Source organism: Podarcis muralis, chromosome 7 (assembly GCF_964188315.1).
Source record: "Podarcis muralis chromosome 7, rPodMur119.hap1.1, whole genome shotgun sequence".
Classification (NCBI taxonomy): Eukaryota; Metazoa; Chordata; class Lepidosauria; order Squamata; family Lacertidae; genus Podarcis; species Podarcis muralis.
The window spans coordinates 63,504,106-63,516,904 of NC_135661.1; the positions used below are offsets into that span (position 1 = coordinate 63,504,106).

Genomic DNA, 12,799 nt, shown 5'->3' on the forward strand with positions numbered 1-12,799 from the left:
CACACACACCAACCACACTGCTCCAGGTTCCAATACAGAGGTTTATTTTTATATGCCTCTGTTTCTGAAGTTACCGTATTGGTCTGAATATAGGCTGCACTCCCCTGCTCCCCCCGCCTGCCCCCACCAAAAAATCTGGCTTGTATAAACCTCAGTGTATACGCACACTCTTAGAGGAGCTGTGATTTAAGGTATCTTTGGGGCAGTGTTAGAAACTCAGATATATAATCCTAATTGCCAGATACCACCTTTAAACCTAGGTAACGGTCACCACAATAGAATGTCTAGTACACACACACACACACACACACACACACACACACACACACACACGATGAAAGTTGTTCTTGTTCTTTCATTTCTATACAGCTTTATATTTTAAAGTACAAATCTCAACGCGGTTTACAACACATTAAAAAAAAAAAATCCAGGATAAAACTAATTCATACTTCAAGAGAAATATTTCACATCCTTCTCTAAGTGACATTTTGCTTTCCCTAGTTGCTGACCTGGCATCCAGAGATCTCTGTGTGGCCGCAATTGAGCCCATGCCAGTTGCAAAACGCACCTGGCGCCTGGCTAATTTATAACACTGTTTAGGGACAGCCTATAATTGGGGGTGACTTATATTCATACCAATATGGTATGTTCAGGAGCTCTCTCTCCACCTGTCCCATAGGTGCACTTAACATTGCAGCTGAACCTCCACCCCTTATGGGATGTTGGCAAGTCAGTGAAGTATAGTGGTTAGAGGGTTAGACTAAGACTGGGGAGACCCAAGTTTACATCCCCACTTGGATTTGAAGCTCACTGGACAGCCTTTGACAGTCTCTCTCTCTCTTTCTCTCTCTCTCTCTCTTTCTCTCTCTCTCTCTCTCTCTCTCTCTCTGTCTGGCCTACCTCACTGGGTAGTTGTGAGAATAGATTGTATAAGGGGGAAAGAGCTGGATATGCTGCTGTGAGCTCCATAGAGGAAAAACAGGATAAAGAAGTTACTTCAGGCAGAAATCAAGAACCTCCCTTCCTTTCTAATGAGATTTAATGAGATTTAATGAGGGTTCCTAGGATCTCTTCCCTTAATGCCATCTGTTCCACTTCTTTTCAGCTGCTGGAAGGCAACTTTGCTTTGTTCTGTACGTACACCTTGGGCTTACGCAATGAGTTCCAGAACATTCTCCTGGCCATCATGGTATGTATATGGCAGTCAGCATGACTACTACTCACATTTCTCTTGCTCTTTATCTGTTTCAAAAGGGAGCTCTTTTTTTGGGGGGGGAGAGACCTCTGTCATGAACCTGCTTAAGTGGTTTTGGGAAATCCATTTCATCTTGACCTCTGCCCTCATTTTGTTCAGGTTAATGCGGAACAGTTGCTTTTTACAAACTTTTAATGTTGTTCTCCTGCCCCCACCTGCAACTTCCTTAGTAGTCATGTAAATGGCTGTACCAGCATAGTTTCATGGGAGGGGGAAGGCCCAAATTTCCAGCTGGAATCCAAGGTAATCAGTTTTTCCAGACAATAGGATACAGCAGCACAGAAGTGAAGGTCTGTAGCTGTTGGCCAGTATGATGAGGGAGAAGACTGTCATGAATAGAATTCTTCTTTTTATTTTTATTTTCTTTATTTTATCTAACAACATTTATATACTGGTCGGTTGTAACAAAGCCTCTAAAGTGGTTTAGCGGAAAAATTAAAATGATCAATAAATAGATGAAAACAAGTAATTAAAGCATTTAGAAAACAATTAAAATCAGTAGTAAACTAAAAAGAGATTAAAACAGTGGTGTGTCTGGATGGACTTGCGTAAACAAAAATGTTTTAAGCAGGTGTCAAAAAGAGTACAGCAAAGGCAGTGAATTCCACACTAAAAAAATCTGTTTTACACAAGTGCAGAATGAATATTGTGTGACATCCTATGTGTGGGTGTCCCAGGTTATTTTGTAAATGCTCACGCACGCCAATCTGTGTTGGGGAAAGCTGTAGCTTTCCAAGCTGACGAGAACTAATGGTAGGAGGAATCTAAAATCTTATTGAGGGCTGTAGGTCCCCATTGTTTTACTTAGCTAATACTCGCTTTGAATATTGGAAGGTAAAGGATGCTGCCTTGGGCAAAGGCTGCTCTTCTCCTGGACAGTTGTACTCTGTGACTATCCAGCTCTGTATCTGTTTAAGGCATTTTGGGGAAATGTTGAAGAACTTTGATTTGGTTTGCCCAACAGCAACTGAACACCAAACTACCGCTGGCTGAACTGCAAACCAATAGTAATTGAGGTGCATCCGGCAGTAAACCGGTCTTGAGCTGCCAGGGTGCAAAGAGTCCAAGGAGTACGTGGAAGTTGGAGAACTGAGCCACACACTCCTTAGAGAGCCACCATAGAAGCATTTAAGCTGCCTGACAATTGTGCAGGAGTTGGAGGAAGCTAAAGGATGGGCAACCTTAGGGAAGGGAAGGGCAGTCACTTTACATGGTTCCTGGAACAGTGTGTTCTTTGTTAAGCATTTGAAGGAGGCCGTGAAAAGGGACGGAGAATAAAAGCCATGTGAGCCTTTTGTCCCAACCCGGCCATTTTTTCTACCCTTAATCATGAGAAAAAAGGAGCCTTGAGTGTTTATCGGAGAGAGGCACTGAATGAAAGGAATGGAGCCGATTTGTCTGGGAAAGCCTTTCCAGGCTGATGGATGTGAGGAGGAGGGGTGGGGGTGGGGAGCAGGCAGTGGGGGGCATTGTGTTGTGCCAGGCTAGAAAGTAAGTGAAGTGAGGGGAGAGGGAAGAACCCCCTTCCTCTCTAACGCCTTTAGGAAACACATGGACTTGAAAGTAATTCAGGCAGTAATAGCACGGTGGGCGAAGAAGCCCTGTTCTGCTTCTCCAAGCTCACAAAGGAGTCAAACTGAGGCCTGATGCAGACACCGTAGCATAGTAAAGCCCCACCAATAACTTGCTGTCTTCCTCTTCCTTCTCCTTTGTCACATTTACAAAAAGGTTTGATTGCACTGTTTGCAGACAACTGTTTTGCCACATGCTTTCATCTGATGGTGTGGTAAAAAGAATATTCCTTTGCAATCTGGCAGTGTGGTACTGACTACCATGCAATGGTGTTGCATTTAGCTTGGGGGGGGGGCGCCTCTGTCAGCTTTCTCTGTGAAGCAGCTTCAGGGTAGGCCAAATCCTGAGCGCAGTCTGGCTTTCTGTTTACCTCCTCCCCACCCCCTGCCAATGGTCTCTGTTTTCTCATGGCTACAAAAAAACTCAAAACTTTGGGTAGGTAAAATGCCAGCTTTTTTGATCTGGTACCAGATCCAGTGATTCACTCTTAAGCCATCCTAGAAATGCAAAACACACAAAAGGAAATGGTGTATTTTGAAGGTGCCATTGTTTCCCATAGAAAGTACTTCTGCACATTAATGGTGTAAGTGTTTGTAGAGGAGGTGCCATGCCTTGGACTATACCACTTCAAACAGGAGGACAGGAGATGATAGATCTAGATAGATAGATGATATAGATATAGATATTCACCACATTGCTAAAAAAAACAGGGAAGTTTCTTTTCTTTTAAAATAACACGTTCAGGAACATGCATTACTGAGGGCTCATCCATATTATACATTTAAGACAGTATTGCACCACTTTAAAGAGTCACGGATTTTCCCCAAAGAATCTTATAGGTGCAGAGTTGTTAAGCTCCGGGAGGGGAATGAGTCTCTTATTCCTCCCACAGAGTTCCCAGAGTGGTTTAACAAGCAATCCCTCTTCCCAGGGAACTTTGGGAATTGCAGCTCTGTGAGGGGAATAAGAGTCTCTTGACAATTCTCAGCACCTATGAGAAACTAGTACTCAGGATTGTGTGTGTGTGTGTGTGTGTGTGTGTGTGTGTGTGTGTGTGTGTAACCACGACTATTTAAAGTGGTGTGATACACACATTCCGCAGAACAGTTCCTAAAGGAAATTGCTGGTTTTGAAGTTAAGCAGGGGCAGCATATGTAGCACACCCACCTGGAGCCGAACAGGATGAATTGGATGTTTTGGAGAGGTTGGAGATGAATGTTAGAGAAGTGAGTGGGGAAAACCTGATCCATTTCCTTTCAAGGAGCCATTACAAACCCTGCATGGAATGCTGAGTGTGTGTCTGGGCCGTTGTGGGGGAATAAAATGAATAGGGCTCTGGACTATTTGGAGAAGAGCTCTGAATATTTTGGAGTGGAGGGAGGCTGTGGTAAGAAAGGGCCTTGCGGTATCTGAATAGCAGGTGGTGACTCTCAGTGCCGTGTGTGTGTGTGTGTGTGTGTGTGTGTGTGTGTGAGAGAGAGAGAGAGAGAGAGAGAGAGAGAGAGAGAGAGAGAGAGAGAGACGGACGTGCGGCCTCTGTAAGGCAGTCCTGAAAAGTATGATGTTTGTTTTTGTGTTTCCAAAAAGCTTCTGCTTAATCGGTGTGTGGTCTCCTGCAGTTTTACTGTGTTAATTTGACTTGGCTAGCATATTCATTCCTATTCTTTCCTCCCCACCCAAACCATGTGGCCTGGGCATTTGCAGCAAATTCATAGTCTGCTTATCTAGTGAGAGTTTAGGCCACCCACCCTTTTTTTAGGACCTCGTGGCCAAGTCGAAATTGAGGAAGAAAGTAAAAATTAGTCTTATTTTAGAGCCATGCAAGTTTGGGAAATAGTGTGTGTTCCTAAACCTGGGAGGGGGTGTTCATGGGCTCCAGCCCAATGACCTGCAGCACTTCCCCATGCTCCCCCCCCCCAATATACCCCTTGCCCAGTGAGATCACACACAGCTGTCTTTCAGGACAGCCTTTGCCGGCGTAGTGCCTTCCAGATGTTTTGGAGCACAAATCCCATAGAATGAGAGGTATTGTAATCCAAAGCATCTGAAGGGTGCCAGGCTGGCAAAGGCTGTTCCGTAATCACTCCACAAAACCCGCCTTTTTCCAGCCTTTGGCTTAACCCGCCTTTGGCTTAAACCCTTTAATCCTTTTGACTGTAACCAAACCCAAGTGCTGTCCTGGGAAAGGGAGGAAGACATGGACCTGTGTCCCTTTTTTTGCTTATGGAACTCTGTATAAAGTTCAGCGTCCACAGATGGAGCTGTATTATATAATAATAATTTGCAGCACCATCTCCCTGTGGTGTTTTGGGACAGTGCTGCTGAGAGAGGATGGATGAGGGGCTGTGCTTGTCCTCTGTAGGATATTCAAGCTTCCCTTAGTTCTAGCCATGTGCTTAGATTTGCTGGCTGCCGGCGGCGGCCATGACCTCAGCCCCTCATTGCGTGTCCCTAAGAGAGGGGTGTGGAGCATGTTCTGTCATCCTCGTGGCCAGCTCTCTTGGCCAGACTCCATCCAGTTCACGCCCCCTTTGCAGAATCAAAACTTACGCCAATCCCTGTTAAGTAACAGTCCGGAGGACCCTGCCACCCTTCATTTCTCCTCTCCTCTTTCCCCTTTCTGACTGCATAGGAATGTAGGGGCGTGTTCTTGACATGCCACCAACAATTCCTGTCCTATCCTAAGAAGAGGCAAGGGCAGAGACGCTGCCCTGAGAGGAACTTGCATGAGGAAAAGGAACTTGACACTGAGTTCTTGTGGGGAAACTCAGTGCTTTATAAGCCTTGCAGAATTCTGACATTATTGCTATAGAACGCAGAAATAAAGAAAATCACCAATCAAATCTAGCACACAGGAGGCCACTTTATCTGAATTCTGTAACTCGGTTTTTGAATGAATTGCATTATAAATTGGTATTGTTATAATGAGTCTATTATTGGACTTTAACTGAAAACTAATAAACAGTTATTATAAAAAAGGAAGGGAGTTTCAGGCGTAAGGGGGCAGTGAAGGAGACTGGACATGATTGTTTGAGAACAGGAGACGATGGTGGGACAGCTGAGGATAGAATTGGCATTTGTGCTGGCTATGAAAAAAGCCAAGGAGCTGGTGCAGCCATTTGTACATGGGCATCATGTAACCTGAGCATGTTTTTTGCCCTGCCATTATGTGACTGCAGGCATTCCTAAAAAAAATAATCTCCCATGATAATAACCTGCCCTGGGGTCCTTAGCTATGGTTGCTGTCAGAACATTTCCCCTTCTTTCTGTGCATGCTTATGAACAAACTGTGGATTCCATACGCATGATTGTGTTTGGAATCGGGGGTTTAAGTCCAGGTTAATCAATGCCACATCCAAGCGTGTGATCTTGCATACATAGGGCCCGAGGCTCCCGCAGAGCTCCCTTGGAGAGGCTGTTGCAAAGACTGACTCTGGCTGACTCGAGTAACAACTCTTCCTCCCGTCCCCTCCTTGTTGCTCTCTTGCAGCTCTCTGCCACTCTTACCATCCCCTTTTGGCAGTGGTTCCTCACTCGCTTTGGGAAGAAAACAGCCGTCTACATTGGAATCTCGGTGAGTGAAAAATCTCCAAGGGGAAGCACAAAGCCGACTTGAGGTTTTGTGCCTGTTGCCAAGCCATGCAGGGAAACGTAGCGCTCAGAGCAAGTCTTTCCACTTGGCGCTGCTACGCCTACAACAGCGAGGAAACCACGCGGCCCAAGTGGTCTGCCAAGCAGCTTCTCAATGAGCTGGTCTAGATCTTGATAAAACTATTAAGTCCAAGAACTGAACATGCCGTGGAGTTATGGGTAAACACTATGGGCCTCTTCAAAGGTTTTCTCTGGAGGGCTTTTAGTGGTGCAGTGTAAGCTCTGTGTGTTTCCCTCTCTGAGATGGCTGTTCTGCAGCAGATCTAAGGCCTATTGACAGTACAGGACTTGGGGCCTCATGTGGCCCCTTTACTTTTCCCCAGAACAAGGCTGTTCCAGTGTGGAAAGGCCTTGTCATGGAGGAACAGGCCTCATGTGCTTGAGGCATACTGACATCATAGTGTTGGGCTGTACCTGCTACTTTCTTCCTGTAAGTTACCAAGTCTATTCACTGGGCAGGGCTACATTGCAATTGGCCTACAAATCAAGAAATGCAGTCTTCTCACATCTTTTGTGGTGATTATGTTCTGGGGATGGCGTGGACACCCACAAATGCATATAGACATACCACCTCCTTGGAACCGCAGTCTTGCTTTCCTGAAACAGCACACCATGTGAGTCTTAAAAACGAGCAGAGAGCTTTTAAGTGCTCTGCTCTGCTTTGCTTACCAGATGCTAGGAGGCTTTCTGAGATCTTGCGAGACCCTCCCAGAGCCCGAGAAAGAGCCTCCCAGAGGCTGGTAAGCAAGGCAGAGAGCTTAAAAGCTCTTTCTGCACCAGAACTCTCTGCAAAAAGAACTTCTAAACTCTCCACTTTCTGCACATTTAATTTGTTCAATTTTAACCAGTTGGCCATCAACTGTGTAAAGCTGAAATCGCATAAATTAAACACATGTAAGTTGTGCGGTGACTGTGTTAATATTAGCTCACCTTGTCCCTTAAAAATAAAAATATATATTGCAGGTATTGCAGGTATATAAATGAACATTTGTATACTGTTTTCAAGGTGCAAACAATTAAAGCCTAAACTATCATGCTTTTTTTTTTAAAAAAAAAATCTTTATCCACTATGTCTTGAGCCAGTGAAAACCTTCAAATGATGATCTTTTTGACCATTTCCTCTCTTGATTCCACAGTCTGCAACTCCTTTCCTTCTCTTGATCATAATGATGGAAAGTAACCTTATTATCACCTATATAGTGGCTGTTGCAGTTGGAATCAGTGTCGCTGCTGCTTTTCTTTTACCCTGGTAAGTGTGTGTGTGTGTGTGTATTTAGTAAACATAGTATTGTGTTTTCAGTGCTGAAAGCAGATTATGCTTCCACACACACCCCTCAATAACTCCTATGTTATGTTGAAACTCCCAACTCTATGTTGAAATGCGGGTGGCAAATAATGGGGCAGCTCCAAAACATGTTTTTCTGGTTATCATTGAGTGAAAAAGTGTGATTTGTAATTTAGGGATACCACATTTCAGAGAGTGAAAATCCAGTGACAAATGTTGTTGAGCTTTTTGCAAAATCTCAAAACAAATTAATTTTTTTGACCTATTTTTTAGGAAATTTGCCCAAAACAAGTTCACTTCCAACATGAGTTGCCATACGTCCAGGTTTCTCCAGACATTTTAGCAATTTTCAGAAATTCCCCCCAGGCGCTATTTTCAGCAACCGAATCCTGGATATGTCCAGGAGAACTCGGACGTATGGCAGCCCTATGTAATTGGACATCTTACTTATTGTAACCTCCAGTTTGGAAGCTGAGGACAATTGGGGAGAATTAAATGGTGCTGACTGGCTTGCTTCTCTCTCCATTTAGGTCCATGTTGCCAGATGTCATTGATGACTTCAACCTGCAGCACCCAGATTCCACTGGCCATGAAGCGATTTTCTTCTCCTTCTACGTCTTCTTCATCAAGTTTGCATCTGGGGTGTCTCTGGGGGTCTCCACACTCAGTTTAGAGTAAGTCTTTGTCTGCCTGTCTCTTTCTCCCCTCCCCTTTTTTAGATTTGCTGGTATATATAGCAGAACGCCATCATTTGAAGCATTATTATTTTTACCCTGCTCTTCAGCCGGAAAGGCTTCCAGAGTGGCTTTCTTTTGAATAAAAGCAAAGCCAATCCCTGCCCTTACAATCTAAAAAGATATGATGCAAGAGGAAATGGGGAAGAAGACTATCATATGCCAACACAATTTCTTTAAAATTGCATGGTAGTTTTCGTCATGATGGCTGGAATGGGGACATTTTAGGGAGAGGAGGATCCTGATGGATCTACTGGAGAGCTAGTGAGATCCAGTGACTGGAATGCATCACCTGGGGAGCCCTGGAATACCTGGGTTTGAAGCTCTGTGTCACCATTAATTTCACATACCTGTGTGCTGCATTAGGCAATTTGTTCTGTCTTAGTTGCAGTTCGCCTTCTCTAAAATAGAGACTTAACTCACTAGATTGTTCAAAGATGTTCCGGGGGCTGTAGCAGAAGTGTATGTTAAAAAGAATGTTAAAATTCTGTACCCAGGCAGCCCAAGAGAAGAGATAGGAAACCTGTTTTGTGTGTTGGTTTGTTTATTGCAATTTGGGCCAATTTGCATAATTTATTATTTTGTTTAATTTATTCTGGTTTTGTTAACCTGGCGGTGTGGTAAGGAGCGACGCAGGGCTACAAGACACTTTACTCAGCCATCATAACGGTTCTTTCCTTGGTGTGTAGCTTTGCTGGTTACAAAACCCGGGGGTGCTCCCAGCCAGAGGAGGTGAACTTGACCTTGAAGATACTAGTGTCGGCTGCTCCTGTGGCTTTGATCATCCTTGGCCTGCTCCTTTTCAAGCTGTACCCCATTGACGAGGAGAGCCGACGGAAAAACAAGAAAGCCCTGCAGGATTTAAGGTGAGACCCCAGATGGCCACTTGGGGCAGGGCAGGGGGGAAGTGCATCTATAACTTGGCAGAAATGAGCAACTATCAGACTGGGACTTTTCTCATGGGGTGGGCTATCATGCCCTAGCCAGTAGTTGCAGGAGAACATTCACTTGCAGGGATGCTGTTGGCTCAGGAGCGATTGCCACAGATGCTATGCCTCCTTGCGCCCTTCTGAACAAAAATGCCCACTGTAGTCACATAGGCTGAGCATGGGAGGGGCTCCGGAGAAGGATGGCTTGCAAAGGATCTGGATTCCCGTGTCTGTGTGAAGCTGCAGTGAAGGGGGGAGTGTGATCTCATGTTCCATTCAGAATCGGGAAGAATCCCCCCACCCTCGCGGAAAACACCACTCTTTCAAAATTCCCCGTGTGTGGCAATGGGTTCAAATCCTGCAAGGACAGGTGGCTCTTCCTCCAGATGACCCTTTCCGTTTATTGCCAAAACTTAAAATAGAGCAGCCGTTTGATGGCCCTGGGACAAACGGGTGTCTAGTTTCTCTGATGCAGCACTCCATGGCAGGGTGTAGAGAGCTAAATATAAAATGCTGAGTGATCCTGAATGTTGGCCCTTTATGCACAAATCACTGCTTGGCTTCCTGATAGTTCTGTCTTCACTTGCTGGGATTCCTGACTGTTTAGAGTTGCCTCGGGTCCCTCTTTTACTCCAAGATTAGTGGTGGCGTATAACTGCCTGATAGTTCAGAAGTGGGGGTAGCTCTAGTTCAGGGATAGGCAACTGGTGACCTGTGAGTCGCAGTGGCCCACCAGCCAGACTGTTTTTCCTCCTTTTCTGAGTCCTTTCCAATACTGCGAACCTCTTTCATTCCCCAGAGGGAGGGACATTTGTCACATAAGCAGCAGGCTGTGCCTTGCATTCCCTGTCGAGTCTGGAAGAGGGCACCAGGGGAGTCATGAGCTGCGTCTTAACAAGCAACCTGCATCTTCATAATGGGACAGATTAAAGGTCACCTTTTAGGCAATAGTGGAGGGTCTGCTGAAGCAGTAGCAGTCCCTGATGCTTCCTAGGAGGTAAGAGAGGAGGGACGAGGCAGGAGGAAGGTCAGCATAGTGCAAACACACAGGAGCTCTGGAATGGGTCCTGGCCTCGCCTTGCCTGGTACACACCAAACCTTCAAAGCTCCCCCAAAAAGAATCCTGGGAACTGTGGTTTACTCCTCACAAAAGCATAATTTCCAGCAACATTAATAAACTACATTTCCCAGGATTCCTGGGATAGGCTGTGTGCTTTAAATGTATGGTGTGTACATAGCTGAAGGACACTTTTGCCTCTGGCAGCAACACCTAATCCCTGTTTGGAAACGTAGGAATTCATCGTAGTTCTATGGCAATTGTTCCATCAGCGGAAGCATGTTGGCTTACCAGAGGGAACAATCTCCCCTCTCCACCCTTCATGCACTGTTCTGGGTTTCCCCCCAACACAACTCAAGCTGGGAGAGAGATAGAGGGGGTTTGGATTTGATATCCCGCTTTATCACTACCCGAAGGAGTCTCAAAGCGGCTAACATTCTCCTTTCCCTTCCTCCCCCACAACAAACACTCTGTGAGGTGAGTGGGGCTGAGAGACTTCAGAGAAGTGTGACTGGCCCAAGGTCACCCAGCAGCTGCATGTGGAGGAGCAGAGACACAAACCCAGTTCCCCAGATTGCGAGTGTATCGCTCTTAACCCCTACACCACACTGGCTCTCATGGGAGGATGGGGTGGAGCCCTATTGCACAAGCAGAAGTCCTGGCATGGGCTTCCACTAGCAGGACTCATTAGTTGAATGCAGCCCTTACAGCTGCAGTCTGTGTGCCTACTGCAAACCTGTGTGCGTGTGTGTGTGATTAACATATATTTTCCTTCTTTTACTTCCCCAGAGATGAAGAAAACAACAGTAGCACCGAGTCGGACTCCACAGAGCTGGCCAGCATTGTTTGACCTCGGCTTGCCTTGGTTTGCTGTTTACACACTGGGATCCTTTGAAGGTGGGGAGGGGCTGCCACGGGGCCACCCGCTGTGCAGGAGGGATGCTGACTTACTTCCTTGAGGGAGTGCTCTAGGACGTCCTTCCAGACTTCTCTGGAGAGCAAACACTGGTACATGCTACGTGGAATTGAAGGAGCACCAACTGCATCTGCATGCAGGGCAATGTGCAGTACTGCAGGAACATATCTCTTGATGGAATAAGTGCGCCACAATTGTTATTTATTTTTACATTTATTTTTTGAAAAACACCTTTTCAGCAGTCATTTTCTTTGGGTGTGGTTCGTGCTGCCTCTAATCCGCCTGATACCAATGGCATCAAGTGTGGTAAAGAAAATTGCAGTACTGTTAAGGGTCTCCCCCCCCCCCTTTTTTTTTTTTTAATTTTATCTTGCCACGGACCCGGATGGTGCTTGTTGGTGTACATTACACCATTGGCATGACCTTGCCAAACACAACCTCGTACTGTTCTCAACTGTAAATAAGACACAACTAATGTTGAAGCATCCTGTGCTGGTGCTATTTATGTACATGTGTATTTATATATTCAGAGAGCCTAATTAATAAAAATAACTTAATTATTTTGTAAATATAAAACTGCTATGTTTACCTATTTGTATATATCTGTACAGAAAGAAGACAATGGACCTATTAATATTAATTTACATTAAAATGCAAATGTGTCACCTGTACTTGTTATGACTTTCTCTAAAGAACAACTGAAACTGGACAAATTGTTATTTAACTAGTATAGCTTTGGGTACTTTGCTTGAATTGCATCTATTGTTCTGGTTGCCCCAAGTGCCAGTGTTGCAGAAAACAGGACACCATTGACCAAGGGTGCCTTTAGGCAAATCCAAGATTATAGGGGAGGGAAATATAGTTGTTTGCCAGATGTCAACATCTGCTCTGAAGCTTCAGGTTCAAACTTTCCCTCAGCACGCCCAGAGTTTCTCAAGAGAAGAACTAAAATATTGCAGCAAGGAGCTGGGTCAAGGGGCCATGGAGAGGTTTTTGTATTTCCTCAGCCCCCACCCCACCCCAGTCAGACTTCATCCCTGAGGGACTAATCACTAGCAACTCCCCACCCCCCAAGTGTCACTTGGCTTTCTGGTTTAAAGATGATGAACCAGAAGAAAAAGCAGGGGCTTTGGAGTTGTGCATCAGCAGCAGTGGGTACCTGGACAGAAGACTGAGCTGGCAAATGGGACACCTGTTTGCCACTTTATTCCTATTTAAAAGACAGTAAATATTTATACAGGAATGCTGGTGGCGCTGTGGTCTAAACCACTGAGCCTCTTGGGCTTGCCGATCAGAAGGTCGGCGGTTCGAATCCCCACGACGGGGTGAGCTCCCTTTGCTCAGTCCCAGCTCCTACCAACCTAGCAGTTCGAAAGCACGCTAAGAAGTGCAAGTAGATA

At 45.4% G+C, this 12,799-nt stretch overlaps 1 protein-coding gene across 2 annotated transcripts in view; it reads left to right on the top strand.

The window, feature by feature from the left end:
* Positions 1-12,070, top strand: part of MFSD2A (MFSD2 lysolipid transporter A, lysophospholipid) — a 34,604-nt gene extending 22,534 nt beyond the window's left edge. For both annotated transcript variants that reach the window (XM_028738907.2, XM_028738908.2), the window contains 6 exons: positions 1,106-1,189; positions 6,318-6,401; positions 7,615-7,727; positions 8,294-8,437; positions 9,187-9,363; positions 11,273-12,070. In XM_028738907.2, coding sequence (XP_028594740.2) covers positions 1,106-1,189; positions 6,318-6,401; positions 7,615-7,727; positions 8,294-8,437; positions 9,187-9,363; positions 11,273-11,333 — 663 coding nt within the window. In that variant the 3' untranslated portion in view covers positions 11,334-12,070. The remainder of the gene's footprint in view (positions 1-1,105; positions 1,190-6,317; positions 6,402-7,614; positions 7,728-8,293; positions 8,438-9,186; positions 9,364-11,272) is intronic.
* Positions 12,071-12,799: the final 729 nt, after the last annotated feature.